This window comes from Amblyomma mixtum, chromosome 6, assembly GCF_055824585.1.
Source record: "Amblyomma mixtum isolate Tamu chromosome 6, ASM5582458v1, whole genome shotgun sequence".
In the NCBI taxonomy this organism is placed as follows: Eukaryota; Metazoa; Arthropoda; class Arachnida; order Ixodida; family Ixodidae; genus Amblyomma; species Amblyomma mixtum.
Window position 1 is genome coordinate 137,190,755 of NC_143017.1, and position 18,788 is coordinate 137,209,542.

At 45.7% G+C, this 18,788-nt stretch overlaps 1 protein-coding gene across 8 annotated transcripts in view; it reads right to left on the bottom strand.

Annotated features, from left to right (window-relative positions):
- Positions 1–18,788, bottom strand: part of LOC149340514 (unconventional myosin-Ia-like) — a 153,001-nt gene that overhangs the window by 90,821 nt on the left and 43,392 nt on the right. For all 8 annotated transcript variants that reach the window (XR_016283615.1, XR_016283614.1, XM_089549308.1 and 5 more), the window contains exon 2: positions 182–450. Coding sequence is in view for 6 of the 8 variants with exons in the window: in XM_089549308.1 (XP_089405434.1) it covers positions 182–388 (207 nt within the window). In the remaining 2 variants the exon portion in view is untranslated. The remainder of the gene's footprint in view (positions 1–181; positions 451–18,788) is intronic.

Below are 18,788 nucleotides of genomic sequence, written 5' to 3' on the forward strand. Positions count from 1 at the left end.
AACTGATGGCAAACTGTCACTGAGCATCTACTGCTGGTGAACTTGCCTAATGGCCCAGGCGAGATGTGTCGAACGGGAGAAACAGCAGAGCGGGAGAGCGGGAGAGAGAGAGAGAGAGAGAGCGGGAAAGAGAGAGGGTCAAAGAGCTTCGAACGAGAGGAGAAGAGGTGGGGGGTCGTACCTGGGACTCCGGTGAGCGGGACTTGGAGCGGGACTTGGAGCGTGACTTTGAGCGTGACTTGGAGCGGTCTCGGCAGCAGAGCGGCGGGCTGGGCCCTTCGTCGTCGTCGTCCCCGGCCGCGTCGCCCCTGCCGCGCGCCGGAGGAGCGGGGTCCCCCCGCAGCGCGCTCAGCCGGGAACCCGGGTACGGGCTCCGGTGCCGACGCATCGCCGCCCACGCTGATGCGGCGCGCTAGCTGCGGCGCCAGGTCGCCCGCAGCTCGGGCGCTCCTGCGAACCAAAACGCCAAGCCCCCGCGTTCAGTTGAATGTCACCGATGAGCGCGCAGCGGTGTTTCCTGCCTTGGACTCTCCAAAACTCAATTCTTATCCTCAGAGCCAACAACTGCACAGCTATAGGTGCCTCCCTGCAAATTCTCTGCCTCCCAGTGCCCTTTTTCCCTGCTGAGTCCATGGCCCTCTCACTAGATAATTGGCACTCATTGGAGGTCCAGGGCTATCCAGGCATGATCTGTCAGTAAGCGTCTTTATGCGGTCGGGGAAGAAGGTGCGCCCATTTGGAATTCCACGGTAAGGGAGCGCTAGGACGCACATAAATACAGCTGTCGTTCTTTTTGAAGGCGGGCGAGGAAGTAGGGCACTTTTTTTTTCCCCAGCAGTCGGGGTTTTCTATGAAAGTTTTTGCGCTTGCAACTGCTGCCGGCTAGTTCTGATGCTTCGAGTTTTGAGTTTTGTTTGCTTTTTACCTTTCTACAGTTACTGCCATACAGTGGCTGCACTAGCGTCCGATGAGCTTCTGGCGTTCATTGCTGAGCGTATTAGCGAGGTGTATCTGCGATGGTCATCCGAGTTTGTACCCTTACTGAAAGATACGTGCGCCAATGAGCGCATCCCACTCGCCAGTTCCGATCCTCCAGTGGCGTGCCAGCCTTGAGTAGTCTGGACGTACATGGCGAAAATTTCCCGATCGGCGTGCTTTGACCCGAAACGGTAAACGTAGTAAGTAGAACTATTGAATTTTAGGTGGCGTTGGTGGCCAGAAAACTAAGGCCGGAGCGCGTTCATACAAACAGAGAGCAATGGCAAGGTAATTCACCTGGCGTTAACAAAGAACGAGCGCTAACACAGCGGCGATTAAAGAGAATAAAACGAGTCAATTCGTGTGCGAGGAGCATTTGCTTTTTTTAGCATGTGCGTATTTTCACGCATAGAAAATTAGTCGAGGTGTACGGAATTGAGACCGTGGTGTCGGACGCCGCGCTTCACCGATACCTTGATCTAACAGTAGAACTGCAAAAGACAATTTAAAAATGCTACGAGGAGACAATGTAGAGAACCATGGGCGACGGAACTTTTAGTTACCATCAGGAAACACTCTGAGGAGTAAGCTTAACCGTGCACTATTTCCGCAATTTTTTTTCTGCGCCTCAGCCTCCCCCACCCCTTCGGTCAGACTTTGCTTCAGTTCACTGCATAAACAGCACCGCCATGAAGGAGAACACAGACCGAAGTTTCCGGAGACTGGCACATGTAGATTGGACCCTAACGCAAACCGTTCGTTCCTAGCGGTCCGTTTCCGGAACGTAGCGCACGCGATAGCGTTGAGCCTCGGAATGATTCCCGAGTTCAAAAAGAAAATAAAACATAAAACAAGTAAGCTGGGCTTAAAGCAAGAAATACGCGGCGCTTCGTAGAGCGGCATAGCAATACGCGAATAATAAGGTCCACAGCAGGGCCTTCGACGCACGGTCGCCAGTTGAACCAGCGCGCCGAGAGTTCACACGGCCCACGAGGCATCAAGAAGTCAAGCGCAGGAGGAAGAGAGGGGGGGGGGGGGGGGGGGGGGGGAGAAAGGGGGTGGTGGCGGGGCAACCGGGCCGCTTCTCCTCCGGCGCGAAATAACGAAGCCCGACCACCTCGGGGCTGATTCGCTCTGTTCGAGGAGTCTCGCAAAAACGTGACCAACCGAGAAATGGACGGCGCGAACCTGGCGAAGCGGGGAAAAGCCCCCGGCGGGCCCCCAAAGCCCAAAGGCAAGCGGATTGGGAAAAGGGGTTTAAGTGCCCTCTTTCAAATGCGCCGTCGACGCCGCTTTGCCTTTAGTTCGTTATTCTTTACTTCTTTCCAAAGTTAGCAGGCCTGTGAAAAGCTTTTCTTTCTTTTTTTCGGAGAAAAGTCAGCGTGGCGTGTTGAATGGAATATGTGTAGAGCCGACGCTCAACTCTTAAAGTAATCTTTCGAGCGAAAAAAAAAAAAGTTTGATCAAAATGCACAAACGAAGTAAAGGGTAATATGAGCCTTTACTTCGTTTCTTCTTTTCGCTTTTTGAAAGACTAGCTGTGACTGCTGATTTAGTTTCTCTTCACGGTTTTGAACTGCTGCTGTTCCAATTCACAAATAAATGAACGCTCAAGCCTTGAATTCCTAAATTTTATAAGCATTTTTTTAAAGCTCAGGAAGGTGGCTAAAATTTTATGAAACTGATCTAATTACAAACGTCAGTCCAACCTGAAGTTCTATTCGCAGCCAGCTATGGGAATTGTCGTTCGAAAAGTGACTAGCTCTTTAAGTCCGTCCTCTGTTGATAATCTAAGATTATCAGATTATTAAGATAATATTAAGTGTGACAAGAAAGGCACACAAGGCCAAAAAATGGGAAGGAAAACATTGTTTCCACGTAAAACAACCAGTCAATGCATATAAAAATGGAGCCCTTCACGCTTATATGGAGTAGAAAGTGCTCATAGTTTTCCGCATAAAATGTTCAATAGCACAAAAACTCAATATTTAACCGCGCGTCACATTTCGTCGTGTGCTGTGACGCACGACACACTTTAGAACACCGTTGAATAAGCTAGCGTTATGACGAATTAAGCGTTCAGCCCGGCCGCACTCGAACAAAATCTCGAATGACGAACTTGCGCGGCAACACAGCGCAGGAAAGCTGTCTTCATGCAAAACTGTTACAAAAAGCGCTGCTTAGGATTCGTGAGTAACGCGATATTAGCGCCCGACCATTTTGGTGCACCCGTAATTAGCTAAAAAATGAGTTCTACCACAAGCCTTCTGATTACGAAGTAAGTCACTGCTTGTGTAATTTTTCAGGGTGAAAATCTTACTGTCAAGAGTGTCGACACAGAAATCTAAACACAAAGGGCTACCAAATTTACGAATCAAGCTTACGAGTTGTGACATGCGTTCAGTGAAGCCACTTTTGCGCACGTGCTATAAAAACTACGCACGCATGCACTACAAAGCAAAAGGGAAGTGGGTGGGGGGTAGGCTACTCTGGTGCGAATTTAGATGATATTCTCTGCATTTATTATGCGGTGGCCTAGAAGTCTCGTTGGGGCAAAATTCTACCGTGCACAGGCAAGGCTTTGTGAAAAAAAAAGAAAAGAAAATAGAGTTAGAGTAGAATTCGAGTAGGATTGGAATTGTAAAGCGGAGTTCAGTTGATTTGTAACCAGAACTCTGATAGTACTTGGCTTGCTTGCATGTGTGTGTATATACCAGGCATCCCAGCAAAATGTAACCAAGGTTTTTTAAAAAAGAAGTGTCCTAGCCCCAGTGAAACTAACAGAGTTGTTCAGAGTAGCGTGGCCTAGTCTGCAGTATTTTTTGCTTCTTCAAAGTTAATTAGTTTACCCTTATTAGTTAATTCACGTGGCTTAATCTGCAGTATTTTTTCTTATTCAAGGTTAACCAATTAACTAAGCATTATTAATTAATTAATTAATCCTGATTAGCTAACTTTGTAGTTATTGACTTAAGGAACAAAGTGTCCAAGGAAAAGTTTCAGATCGTCTCGAAAACTGCTAGCGCTGTTTCCGGAACCGTACGATATACTTAGCTTCATTAATTGGCCTTAAAAGAAAGCTATCACGTGACCAGCTGCTGCCTCCCATCTCTGCCCTAATGTGCACGCAAAGACTAATCGGGGACAGCATTTAAAAAAAATGAATTTTGCTTTCTAAGACGCGTCTTGGGACGTGGAAGTGGCAACGTTGTCACGTGAAAGCTTTTTTTATTGTGGGAGTTATCGCTTATGGCCGCTAAGAAAACTACGTAAACGGTACCTTGATGCAAACGTTTCAGACAGCTGTTTTTCAAAGCGATCTGCAACGTTTATATTGACCCTTTGTTCCTCAAGTCCGTAATTAAACGTTAGCTAATTAGGCTCAACTAATTATTCAACTTTGAACAACGAAAAAATTACTACAGTCTAGGTCACGCCGCTCTAAACATCCCTCAGTTGGTTCCACGCGGATGGGACATTTCGTGTTTTTTTAATAGCTTGGTAACATTTAGGTGGAACACCTGGTATACACACCCAGAGGAAGGCCGCACCATCTTGCCCGGTGTGACTTGTTACGTTCGAAAATGCGTGAGATCAAGCACAGAACTACTAGTCGCAACTTGAGTCAGCCATCAACAGGGAGTCTAACCGTCAGCCGAAAAATGCATGGGATTTTATGGGAGCCGGATAGCCCTGCGATTCGACCCCCTTTAGCGGGCAAGTTCAGACCCGGGGGACCGTGTGACGTCATCTCATGAGGCGTGATGAGAGATCACGAATACGCATGTCAAGGACATGACTTATGAAGGAGCGCAAAGTCTCAGTGCAAAGTCTACTTATGGCATATCATAATGGTGCACGACGAGGCTCAATGTTATCGCAATGCCCCTCGTAGTCAGCGATTAAATGACCCCCTGAACCTTTTCAGACACATCGCACTGAAATCAGCACACTATGAACAAGAAGCAACGTGCGCAAACTTGAGACGAAAAACTAGCACACCTTTCGCCGTCCCCCGACAAGAAAGACAAATCCCCTTCAGTATATTCCTATGAACACGAATTCCCCGCATCCACTACAGTCACACAACCACAAATGGCACATTCCCGACAGCGGTGACTATGCGACCCACATGTGCATTATGGCAAAGGTACTCCAATGTTAAACGCGTGAGTAATTTTCTTCTTTTTTTTTTTGGGGGGGGGGGGGGGGGAGGGGGAATTGGCCAAGACCAGGAACCGAAACTGAGTCAATTTTTGCTGAAGTGGAAAGTTAATTCATAGGTCTTAATATAAGTTGTGAGAACTAAAGATGCCCAGAAACGCCTCGAAAACCTGCGCGCAAATTCTTTCAAATAAAAAATTTGCCAGATCTTGCTGATTTAAGGATCAAAATGCAGCAAACTCACTCGTGACAACCTTCATTCGTAGCTTGCGCCTCATAGGTCATATTTTTGGAGAGTGGTGACATTTATTATTCCTTCCCCAGCGCTACTTTCTGATCGACTAAGAAGGATAAGAAAAGGTCGTTGGAAGGTCTGATCCCAGAAGACGATGATAGTCCCGTCGCCGATAAAGCAAAGAGGCCCCTCTGCTATGCATTGGACATTAAAGCGTTTCCTTGGGCTATTTGGCAGTGGCTTTCTTAGTTCATTATTAGAGGCGAAAGAGTAGAGGCACACAGGAAACGAGAATTCTAGCCATTGTCCTGTCGTTCAGCGTCCTGTACGAGTCTACCATTTCGCTACCACCCTTGAATCTAGAAAGCTACTATGAGGCAAAATATATTCTAGATCCGATGCATGTTACCCGGTTTACTTTTCAGCTGCCGAAATGTGAACACTGCAAAAGAAGTCTATCATGTCAGTGCTTGCAAGAGAAGCCTGCCATTCGCATTCATTTGCTTGTATTCAAGCACTGCAGTGACCCTGATTGCACACAAATAATGTTCTAATTGTTTTATGCTTTATTGACAGCGCAATCGTTTTTAAGCATTATTTTCATGAACAGAACTTGAAAACAACTGTACAAAGTCGTTTTCTGAACAAAACTAGGGCAAGTCCAAAGCTGCACATCAAAAAAAAAAGTAAAATGCAAATTTTTAAACTAAATTATTGTCAGTTTTTCATTAAATCGTGGTATTTGCTCTAACCAACATGAACAGTATATAATAAAACGCTTGGATAGCGCTACGGTTCGTGCGCATAAAAAACTTCCTCGTTTTTCTTGGTTTTTCTTTAAGTGGATTTGGCACATTTCAAAAAAAGAAGAGTTCACGGATTTGCCAGCACGTTAAATCAGGAGCGCACTATTTATTTATTTATTTATTTATTTATTTATTTATTTATTTATTTATTTATTTATTTATTTATTTATTTATTTATTTATTTATTTATTTATTTATTTAACGTACCCTGATTGCCTGCAGACGTTATAGAAGAAAGTGGTTGTAAACTTAAAATTCTAAATTATGGTAACGTCTCGAAGCGACACACGGGTAATGAGGGGCACCGTAGTGGAGGGCTCCAAAATAATTGAAACCACCTGGGGTTCATTGACGTGCGCTGGTATCGTACAGCACACGGGAGTGTTCTGCTCTTCGCCTCCATCAAATGCGGCAGCCGTGGCCGACATCAAAACCAAAACCGCGACCTTGAGATTAGCAGCCGAACATCAAAGCCACTAAATCACCACGGCAGGGGTAAGAAAATGCTCAAAGGAAAAAAATACAGGAGCAAACAGGACTCAATTACAGCAATAAGGAACAAGTGGAGCACTAAAAACGGGAGCACAACGTCAATACAAATATGATTATTAATAATATAACGTTAGCAGTTATTCCTTACGACACAACACGACAGTGACGGCGACGGTTTTTACTTCATATCAAGCCCCCTCCCCCCTTCACCCCCCCCCCCCCCCCCCCCCACGTAACTATTGCTCTAAAGCAAAAGTCGCAATGAAGGCAAAGTTGGTTTGGTTTCACATTATGTCGCTCAGCCAAATAGCGCTGGCGAAGCCGCAGGCCCCCATTTGCGTACGACGTACATAACTGAATGCGTTATACTCTGCGACTGTAGACTCATTGCTGACCCTTTTAATGTTTTTTTTTTTCTTATTTTTACGGGTAATCAATGCGACCGAAATCCTGCTAGCCGCCATCATTGGTCGGCGCTGTGCAGGGGGTTCGAGAGCGAGCGCTGCTAGCTGTACCCAATGCGTACAGTGATAGGCGCCGGTTCATTAATCATGGATGCACACTGATAGATAAAATTGTTGTGTGCTAGAACAATTTAAAAGGGAGATGTCAGATGCTACGAGTTGTCACTGCCGCTTAGAGCTGTCGAGGACATTTCACTCGTTAAAGTTTTGTGACATATGGACACACAGGCCGATGTGAGTACAAGCTCCAGCGAATTGCATGAAGTTGTGCCCTTCCCTGCGTTCCAAACGGCGCCTTAGTGTTGCATGAAGGCATTGGCTACAGAACTTATACCCCTGCTACACGGGCGTTTCGAATGCCTTCCAACCGAATGTCATCCGACTCGAATGCCAAACCAGCGCTGCTACACGAAGTTTTTCAACGGCATTCGGTTCAGATGACATTCGAGTCGAAGGAGCTCCGCGGAGACATTCCAGATTTTGGAATGCCTTCGAAACGCGAACACAGCCCGAACCAACCAATAGCCGTCGCCGCCGCCGTCGCTTCGCCCCGCCCACCGCCGCGCGACTGCTTTCGGCTCTGTGGCTGTTCATTTCGATACCCGCTACTCGCTTTTTTCTGCTGTTTGTTTAGCAAATAGTTCGTGTTCCGTCTAGGTGAGTGCTTGCAGGTAATAGTACACCAATGAACATTTACCGCGTGTGCATGAAATTTCCCCAGGAGTGCGCCGATGAGGACGACTGCAGTCATACTGCTGTTTACATTGGTTTACATCGCTTCGTATGAACAGCTTGTGCTCGTTTGCAAGACAAAACGAAATATGCGCTTTAGTTCTATTAAATAATCTCTTCTCTTCTGTACCGGTTGTACGCGTGCTTGTTTACGCAGTGCGACAATCTGTGGGAAGCGCCGACACGATCGCTCGCCTGAGAAACACTTGACAGCCGGGTTGTTGACATCGGATGATCGGCGCTTCTCGCTAATTTTCCCGGCTTCCTCCAACATGCCCAGTACTTTATTTTGAACTACTTTATCCAGAAGTATGTTTGGTGACCGTTCGCGTTAACTGAAATGGCCTAACTAGTTAGTTACAAGCTAGCGACGGCGACGACTGCTGCTGGCCGTAAAGCACTGCTCGGCAGCTCGTGTCACACCGCCGCTTCCCGTTCATCGTATGCGCGTCCTGCGATGTAAGCAATAGTTGATTTCATGTCACTGTTGTCAAAACTACACTCGTTGACCATTTGCATTCGCTAAAACTTGTGAATTCATTCTTCACAATCACCGATCCAACCCTGCGGACTCGCTAGGCCTAGTCGTCGCTGAAGGGAACGGAGTCGCCGTCGACTGAAATTAATTTGGCAAGTGGTTATCGCTATCGAGTGTCCAAGTGTGCACATGTGAAATATAGCCATTCGTTTCGCTTATTTCCAATACGGATAATGTATAAGCGCGCATGTATTCGCACTGTCCCCTCATCAGCGTGTTTTCGCTCAGCCGCCGAACTCCCGAGGGCATATGAAGGCTGACCGTCCGCCGATCGGATTCGTCGGTGTCGTTTAGCCAAAAAACTTGTCCCACTACAATATTAAAGTGAACTGGATAGTTCACTATAATCACATGATGCTGTTCACCGTGATAGTGCCGTTGTCGGACTAGTGTGACCGTCGTCGTCGTTGTACACTGAAAACGAGCCGAGAATTTCGAATGCGTTTGGAAAGTGCCGTGTAGCACCGCGGGAGTCCGTCGAGTTCGAATGCCATTCCAAGTCTCGAATGCCATTCGACTCAGATGTCATTCGAAAGTACCCGTGTAGCACAGGTATTAGTCTCGTGGTTCGTAGTAAAAAATTACGGGTAGTGCACAAAGCAAGCAGAAAATGCACTCAAAAAATTAAAAAAAAAAACTTGTAAGGCGCAGTACTTTAGCAGGATTTAACAGTTTTAACGGCTAAACTGCGCTGACCACTCGGTGAGCGCCACACAATTGTAGCTACATTCTTAAGTATAAAAACGTGCGGCCAGTTCAGTTGCCCGAAGGGTTTGACGAGTCATCAGCGCTAACTTCTTCACAACATGATTAACGGGATGATGGCATCACGCATGACGGTATGACGATAGCGTTTACGGATTCAGGGGGGGGGGGGGGGGGGGGGGGGGGGGAATGGGGTAAAATGACTGCTTCCTGGCTGGTGCGAGAATTCTGTGGACATGAACTCGAGGTTGTTTTCACACAGCGCGTTCTCGGGCAGCATCCTTGAGAGCGTTATACCGGTGTTATCACTGCAGCGACCACTATTGCGTAGGCACGCGCGCACAGCTTCTGATCTCTCGCGGCGCGGTCGAATCACGTCACTGGAGGTGAACGAGAACCGTCTTTCGGGAACACCTGTGTGGTGAGCAACCACCCTCCGCACGCGCCGACGCGTGTCTTTGCTTATCAGTGTACAGATGTGTCGCTTCTTGCTATTTTGTCTTGTCTCGAGTACTTTAATTTTTTCACTAATTGCCTCATTGTCATATATGCTTTCTCGTTCACTTCTTCGCCTTCCCCTTATATCCGCCTCATCTCTTCCTTCCCTCTATTATCTCTTCTTTCCCGTACTCTCCTCCTCTCTTCCTCCCCCTCTTGTCTCTTCTTTCCCTTACTCTTTGATCCCCCCCCCCCCCCCCCCGGTACGGTTGAAGTGTCCACCGAGAGGTGAGACAGTTACTGCACCCTTTCCTTTCCTCGACATCATTTTTTTTTCATTCTACCTTCCCCTCCTTGTTCAGGAGAGGGAATAAGGGGAGGAGGGCATGAGGACAGGACGACAACGACTACGCGAAACTGGTAAGAAACTAAACTGGCACTGTAAAACACTAACTTGTTTCCCCGTTAAGCATGCTTGTCTAACAGGCAAAACACGCTTTAAAGGATTACGTTTGGGAATGAGGCGGTAGACGCTGTAAGGAGCGGTTGAACCAGTTAGATTCAGTACAGTCAGTAAGAAGCAGGAAGAAAAGGTAAGAGGTGGAGGAAGAGGAAGAGGCCCGTTTGGCTCCGAAATTCCCGAAAGCCTGAGGACATCATCATCATCAATTCCCGGTGACTAAGAAGGCGGTACGGGTTACTAGGCTGGTGTGAAGAAATTTCGGACGCCTGTCAACAACCAGCGGCATCTACATAGCCCCGGACGCAAGATGCTCTTTTTTCAGTCCAATTTATATGACACATATTCCTGTGAAATTATACTGCCTTTTAGATTCCTACTTTAACAAGTCATAGAATCGATAAAGGCGCGACAGCAATTTCCACTTCCTGCGAAAAAAAGATTTCTCCCATAACCGAATTGCGTTGACGTTCCGTAAAATATCTCAATAATGAGCCGTAAATTTTGCTATTTGAAATGAAATGTCATGCCCATGAAATAGAATATTTGGGTACAAGTACAAGGGCGGGCATAAGTAAACGGTGCATACAATGGCATTCTAAACATATATTCGCGCTTTGCTGTTTTCTAGCTATAACTATAAAAATAGGAAACACTGATATTCACGAAAGGGGCACTACACCTTTATGTTATACTCGAAAAAGATCAAACTGTTTCCACTAATAAATAAGCTAGCACCATATACTGGTGCACAAGAGAGGCACGAGTAATGAACCATGACCGCCAAGATAGATAACAGTACCGGATTCGCTAAACCTACCTAAACACAGCCACGTCGCCCAATCTTTGGGCTAAAGTATGAGTACTATGATCGCCGACACACGAACGGACCACGTGGCGGGGCACAGCCTTATTCATCGCACAGAACGATTGCGGCAGCGTGTCGGAATGGGCATTGTTTTCGAAACTGTCCTTGAAGAATATTCTGCAGCATACTTCCGTACCAATTGTTCAAAAACTGTTCCTAAATTATTCTAGAACTCATTTGGAAAAAAAGCTATCTATAAAATTATTATTTTGAATAATTTTGAAACTGGGCTATTTGATTCGTTCAGCGAATTCAGTCAGACAGTATTAAATTTGCTGTTGGATAAATTTGAACATTCACACATTCCTCGTCTTCGCACACTAAACCTCCCTGCTTGAACAATAAACAAACAATTTTGAAATCAGGAGTAGTGGCAGTAATCAGTTGCCATCAGCTTTGCATAGAGAACTGAAATAACGCCAGTTACTGCATACTCTTACTCTCTTTTTGAGTGGCTGTATATTATTTCATTTTTTGCAACAAAAATCTTTCTATCTGCTTTCTCCGTAAGGTGCCCGTCTTCGTCGAAAACGCAAGAAAAGTGCCTGCCGTGTTGCGTGGGCACCCCACCACAAGAAACTGTTGCATCAGCAACCCACCATCAAAGTGCATCAGCGCTTGCAAATTGCTGCCAGCATCGAGAAGACGAAGGAGGAAGAGAAGTAGGGGGAGGTTGAAAGCTGGGGGGGAGCAGGCGCGCTAGTGGCACGGGAAGAGCGTTGTGAAACACCCCCCGCCGAAGGCACCGCGGTTGCCACCATCAGCCGAGATGGTGGGGCGAACAAGATGCGCGCTAGAGAAACGAATCGATAAGAGACAACCGTCGTCATTGAACAGCCTCTCCCCCCGTTGTCGCCGGAGCTCGGAGCTCTTTCGCGCGCTTGGGACGAAATCTGTGCGGCAACACCGGCGTACTGCGAACGTGAGCGGAGTTTCTCAGACACAGCGAGGAACCCCATAGGAAATAGTTCGACTCGAATATCTGAGCAGTTAGAGGAGGGGGAAAGTGACGCTCGAATGCAACGTTGCCGCCGCTCAGATGCACTTTCGATCGATTTCCTTTGGAGGGAAAGAAAAAGGAGGAAGGGGGCGGCATTACGAAAAAAAGAAAACGCAGAACTTTAGGATACCATCTATTCAAGACACGTAACCTGAGGCCTTTATTACAAGGAACAGTTTACTGCCTCTGAGTTTGGTGGGAGATAACACGAGACAAAGTTGTTTGTTTCGTGACTTCAAGCAATCATCCTTAAGCAAGAAAATTGCAATGTTCGGTTAAAATTATTTATACAGCTGTTCGGTGCTTATAAATTAGTGTGCTGAAAATACTACTCATCAGATTCAAATCTGGAACACGCTTCAATGCTCAAGAGTTCCCATTCATCAAACCTTCAGTTCGTTTTCACCTTGGGTAATTCATTGCAACACTCAATTACCTCCAACCGGCGCCTACTGGGGAAGTATTTCCACAGTGAAATGCTCCCGCTAGAGATGGTTGCGTTACCGGTATTGTTTACTGTACTGGCAGTATATATACTCCTATTTCGGTGAAAAACCCTCTGTTTGCTCGCCTGTCTTCCCTGCCCCTCCTGCCTTCTCTACCCTACTCTAACTGTCCTGCTCTGATGTACGCTGCTGTACCCTACCCTACCTTACCCGTGTCATGCCCTGCCTTGCCGTGCCCTGCCGTGTCCTGCCGTGCCCTGCCGTGTCTTTCCGTGCCCTGCCATGCCCTGCCTTGTCTTGCCTTACCCTACCTTACACAAGCTGTCACAAGCTGTCGTTTGTGACAGCTTTTACTGCCGGCCTCCAGTGTCGACCGTGTACCCTACGACACAAATAAAGAGATTATTATTATTATTATTATTATTATTATTATTATTATTATTATTATTATTATTATTATTATTATTATTATTATTATTATTATTATTATTATTATTATTATTCCGTACCAATTGTTCAAAAACTGTTCCTAAATTATTCGAGATCTTATTTGGAAAAAAGCTATCTATAAAATCTATATATATAAAAGCTATCTATAAAAAGCTATCTATAAAAAGCTATCTATATCGGCGAAGCTAGGCGTTGTGCTTATGTGCCGAAAATTTTGAATGATTTGCCAGATGAGGTATTTTCAGTAACATCAAAAAATGCATTAAAAAGCATGCTTGGTTCTTTGTAAAGCAAAATGTATGTTCTCATTTCTGTAATCTGTACGCGTTGTCTGTTTTGATGTTGTTTTTTGTATATTTGTGTTAGGTTCACCACATGTTGATATTAATCGTCCCAACTGTTAACCATTATTCATCACTTTTTTTTGTATGCCGATATGAGTTATTGCACCCTCGTCCGCTGACTTCTCCGGGCCTAGTCCCTCAAGCCACTGCTGGCTTTGACAGGCCCGCTCCTGGAACTTTGTATCATGTGCAATAAAACTATTATTATTATTATTATTATTATTATTATTATTATTATTATTATTATTTTTATTATTATTATTATTATTATTATTATTATTATTATTATTATTATTATTATTATTATTATTATTATTACCCTGTCCTGTCATGCCCTGCCTCTCTGCCGTCCGTCTGGGTGTGCGTGCGTGCGTGAAGCTTCCACCCGCCGCCAGTGTCTCTAACGGATTCAAAACAGATCGTGGTACCTTCGCAAGGTGCCTCCTCCGGAGCACCCTGAGGTAGACATTCACCTCCCACCTACAAGCCTCCACCTACCTCTCACCAAATGCTCCGTCCTGCCTGTATAAGCCTCCTACCATAGCCCAACCACCCACCCCAGCCGCCCATAAGACACAGCCCACCAGAAGTTCACGCACAAGCTGAACAAAAAAGCGACCACGAAATCAAGTTGAAAAACGCAGTGCCGAGGCAGCCAACGTAAAACCGATATGTTTAACCACTACTGTTAGCGAATATTTGTCGCGTCACATGGCACCATCGCCAGGACATCTTTTCTTCGTATAATGGATTTGAAAACAATTATATAGTCAGGATAGTAAAATCAACCTGGGATAGTTGCATCTGAGTCGCGCCACAATATCAAACATGTATCACTATTCACAGGCAACAAAAACAAAGAAAAAAAGAACTAACACACAAGTATTGGCTGGTGGGAGAGCTGGAGCATGCCTCCAAACAAGTGCAGGACGGATGGACGCAGAGAAGTGCACAGTGCTTGTCTGTATTCTTATCCGTGTTTATTCGTCATATGAACAGCTGTGCTTTCTTTCAATAATGCAAAAGAACAGAGAAAAACTATGACGACAATTAAAGGGCGCTGATCCTCCAACGCAGTTTACTGGTTACTGGCAAAATTGGTCTCACGAGTTCTTTTCTTCTCTAGACATCACCCTGTACACTTCTCCCTTGGCAGCCCTTTGATAATTGATTATCAATTTTTTTCCCAATGAAAAAATAAGCATGTGTGCAGAACTATGCCTACAGTTTTCCATCGAAGATTAGTCATGTGTATTCGCATTTAGATCACCTCTGACGTGCTTAGGGTGTCATTTACACACTGCAGCCCACGAAGCTCACCCGATCAAAAAGCGCTGCCATGCCAGCACAAAACATGCCTCATTAAATCAAATCAAATCAATTTATTTAGCATTTCTTTCAATACAGAAATAAATGCAAGGATAAGAACAAAAAGCTGCTTCTCGAGCAGCTTGACAACGGTTCTTACCCCTTGTTTTCTCTTGGCAACGGATAACAGCAGAAATAATACAAAACTGCGATTAAAATTGTACGAAGATAAGAGCATCCAGTATACATAGAAACTGTAAACACAAAATATACAGTAAACACAAAATACATAATATACATAGTAATTCCAAACAAAAATGCTGCATATTAGTAAAAAGTAATAATACCGGTTCAATGTAACTGACAGACATGGATTCAATAATACGAATACTAATACTTAATCACCAATATTTTGCACACTGAAGAACATCTAACGGCGAAATTGATATATGGCTATACAGGACTAAAAACATTTCCTGCTACATTTGCAGGCATAGAAGCACAGACCACAGTTTTACCACAGACAGTGTAATGCAGCCACCATTAATAATACGTGCACAAAAGGCTGCAATAATAAAACAAGATTTCAAAACATTGACGTTACCTCCCTAAATTGTGAGTGAACAAACACTTAAGGTGTTGTTTCGATAGTGTGTGGATGTCCGTGTTTGAATTATGATAGTTGTTAAGTAAAGTAGGCATAATGTATTGTAGTCTGTTGTGACCATGATTCGTGCGGGAAAACGGCACCAACCATACTTCTCTTGTTCTTATATTGTACGGCACCTCGGGTGGTTTTGTTAAATTGCATAATCGTAGAAAAGGCATCCGATTAAATTTCAGGGAATATTTGTATTTTAATAGGGCATTCAGCTCGTACATATGTGTCACAGGAACAACACCAAGTAAGGGGAACAGGTCACTTGTGTGAGCGTCGTATGGAACATCTGCTATGTGACGGAGAGCTCTTTTTTGTAAAAGAAGGAGTTTGTTGATGTTCGTTAGTGATGTAGTTCCCCATACAAGATTGCAATAGTTTAGGTGAGGATTGGTGAGGAGAGAAATGTGTGTTGCATGTGTATGTTTCATGAGGCTGTTTCAAAGTCTTGCTTACCAATCTTCATTTCCACACACTTTTTGCAAACGATGCTCATTTTGTTTGGCGCAATTCGGGAAAGCTAATTTAGAGTGAATGGTATGGTATGGTATGGTACGGTACGGTATGGTATGGTATGGTATGGTACGGTATGGTACGGTACGGTATGGTATGGTATGGTACGGTACGGTATGGTATGGTATGGTATGGTATGGTATGGTATGGTATGGTATGGTATGGTATGGTACGGTATGGTATGGTATGGTACGGTACGGTATGGTACGGTACGGTATGGTACGGTATGGTATGGTATGGTATGGTATGGTATGGTATGGTATGGTATGGTATGGTATGGTATGGTATGGTATGGCGGGGTGTGGTGTGATGCCTTATGGTATGGTATTCGGGCTTTCTCATCCCGGAGCTCTTTCTTAAAGAGTGTTGAGTTAACGCAACAATTAAAAAATAATAAAACTAACCACTTATATCCGATCAGAAGGACGAATACCGGGCAGTATGACGCAACGGGCAGCGAAAGAACTTCTCGCCCGCACCGGTAACGGGACAGAAATGAATTGGCCCGGGTCGAAGCCCCCCTGCTGCCGAGCCTCAGCGCCAGTGGCGGCGGCGCTCAAAGAGGGGCGCCATTCGCCGCCGCGAGGGAGCCCATCTCGCAACCGTGGCGATAATTGGGAGCGATGGAGGCGTGCGCGCTGCCGACACTTTGGGCACGGCAAGTGCCACCTAGGAAACAGCGACAGCTACGACTGCTGCAGGCCGAAGCCCGTCGGCGACTCGATCGATTGGCGGAGAAAGAGGCATCCCCTCCTCCTCGGCCCTGCACGAAATCGCGAGCAACGCACAAAGGAGAAGGGAAGGGGGGGGGGGGGGGGAGGCACGAAAGAAATGCCATGAAGAGAGCAGCCGCGCAGGGGGCACCCATGGCTGACGCAAAAAAAAGATACGCGGCAAAAAAACTGATGGGCGAAAAATGGGCGAAAGGTTCGCGACGTCCGAGTCACGTTTAAAGAAGTGCCTAAGATTCAGACTTGGCTGGTGTTGATGACGGCGGTAATCGTTATCGTCATCACTAACAGCGGTCTAAGACTGATGCAGGGCTAGGGTCTCTGACAGCGAAAAGGCGCCAACCACGGCAACCTTACTCAAGCAGATTTCCCGAGCGAAGACTACCTGATGCTATGCCATCCTTGTCACCTTCCTTGCATTGATATCTACGCTGTCAATATGACAAACTACCGGCCATGTATTATGTGCATTAGAAGGTCGACAGGTCAAGTTTATTCTTTTACTTCATTCCAGCCACAATACTAATTAACACGAGGTCGGTGTCCAAGACACACCGGTGTCTTTTCTGCTTGTCAATGTTAAGCCTTTTCATGTTCCCTTCCTTCACTTACTACGTTGCGCAGAACTTCCCCTGGTGCCATGATTTGGAAACAGCAGCAGCCGGATATCCTAGTCTGCAGCGGTACGGTATGCAATGGTAGGCAGTACGCTCTCGTGGCCGGTATCGACGAAGTTTTTCTCCAATGAACCCTCCACAAAGAACCATGCACATCCATAGTTAAGACATACAGTAAAACAACAGTGCGTAAACACTCGAGTGAACCCGGTGTTTACACGAACTTACTGGGTGAGAAGGTTACACAGAGAAGGACGGGTAAAAGTCTGCTTGTAGAGGGAAGCTTTCTTTCCCCGCTGGTGATTATAAACAGAGCGACAGATTACCGCTCGCTCCAAGAAAAGATCGGGTCCCTGTCATCTAGTGAAGTAAATTTTTACACAGAAGCAAAACTATAAGTACAGTAAGATGACATGTCCAATATCAACATTTATACATCTCGCGTTGGGAAAATTCACTCACAACAAAAACCAGAAACGAGAAAAGAAAGCCGGGGCTTAAACATGCAACCCACAAAAAGAACACACAAGAGAACAACCTACGTAGGTCATCGTGTCAGCCCTCATTATTCTGAGCTTGCAGATTATATCTTGTGTGCATAGGGTTCAAGCCGGCTTAAATTGCAAGATTTTCCTCTGGTCGTGGGGAAGCAGCTTTGGGACATTGATCGAAAAAAAAAAGAGGAAAGAAAAAAAGGAATGCAAAAAGAAATAATTGATTTTAATGCCACTCTTCCGGGAAGCCCCGCTCTAAGCCCTCATTTACAAAACGAACCCGGTACATCGCTGGCTTAGTACACTCCGCGATAAATTGAGCCGATGCGGCCAGTCCGGAGAAGAGCTTTACGGCCTTCTTCGCAGCTCTTCGGGAAGGAGACACTGGCTGCCGTGCGCAGAACGTTACAAAAAATGACGATGATAATGGGCTTTTTAAGGCGCAAAAGCATTTCTGGCCAAAGAGCTCCAATCAAGAAACCACAAATCATGCAACCGCAAGAAGATTTGCAGCTACACGCACGTAACATGACGAGTTTCAGCGCCCCCTGTGAAAGGGGTCGTGTACGTATAAAGGGGTGCAGCGGGAATTTAGATGGGCGGAGGAGATTAAGGAGTTTGCGGGGATACGGTGGCCGCAGCTGGCAAAGGGCAGGGTTGACTGGAGAGACATGGGAGAGGCCTTTGCCCTACAGTGGGCGTGGTCAGGCTGACGATGATGATGACGTCTAAGGGGACACTTAGGACAAATTGAAGTTGTAGTGCGTCAACGGGGTACCGCGTTCTAATCACAAAGTAAATGCTATCACTGAAAACTGAAATTTATAAGCTATAAAAGAACAAAAAACGAAATACAAGCGTCCCCATCACAGGCCGATTTCACGAGTAAAGGGCGTGCGTCATCATCGATCTTTTTTTTTTTCCAATCCCAGAGGCCAGACAACACCGCCAGTCGCTCCAAAATGGCGGTAATCAATCCTTCTCTGTTTAGGCATATTGAATATAAATCTAGTGAGAAACGAATTTTTTAATTCAATTTCCTCACCAATAAACGCGTATTTTTCTACCGGGCAAATGTCGACATATCCAGAAGAAGGCAGAGCATCAATTTTTACTGAGAACAGTAACTGTACGGAGTTGCCCTCAGATTCGATTTATGGGTGTCATGCTAGTGTGTAAGGAGTCTAAATGGTAACTTATTTATTTTTCCCTACACACGTTCACTGCGACGTGGGTCACCAGTGGGTCTCGTTAATTATTCTTGCCGCGCGGCCGCGACTACTGGGTCATGCGATGAAGCCGTAGAGCGAATTTTGTTGCGAGGTCCTCCTTCTTAGGCCTCACAAT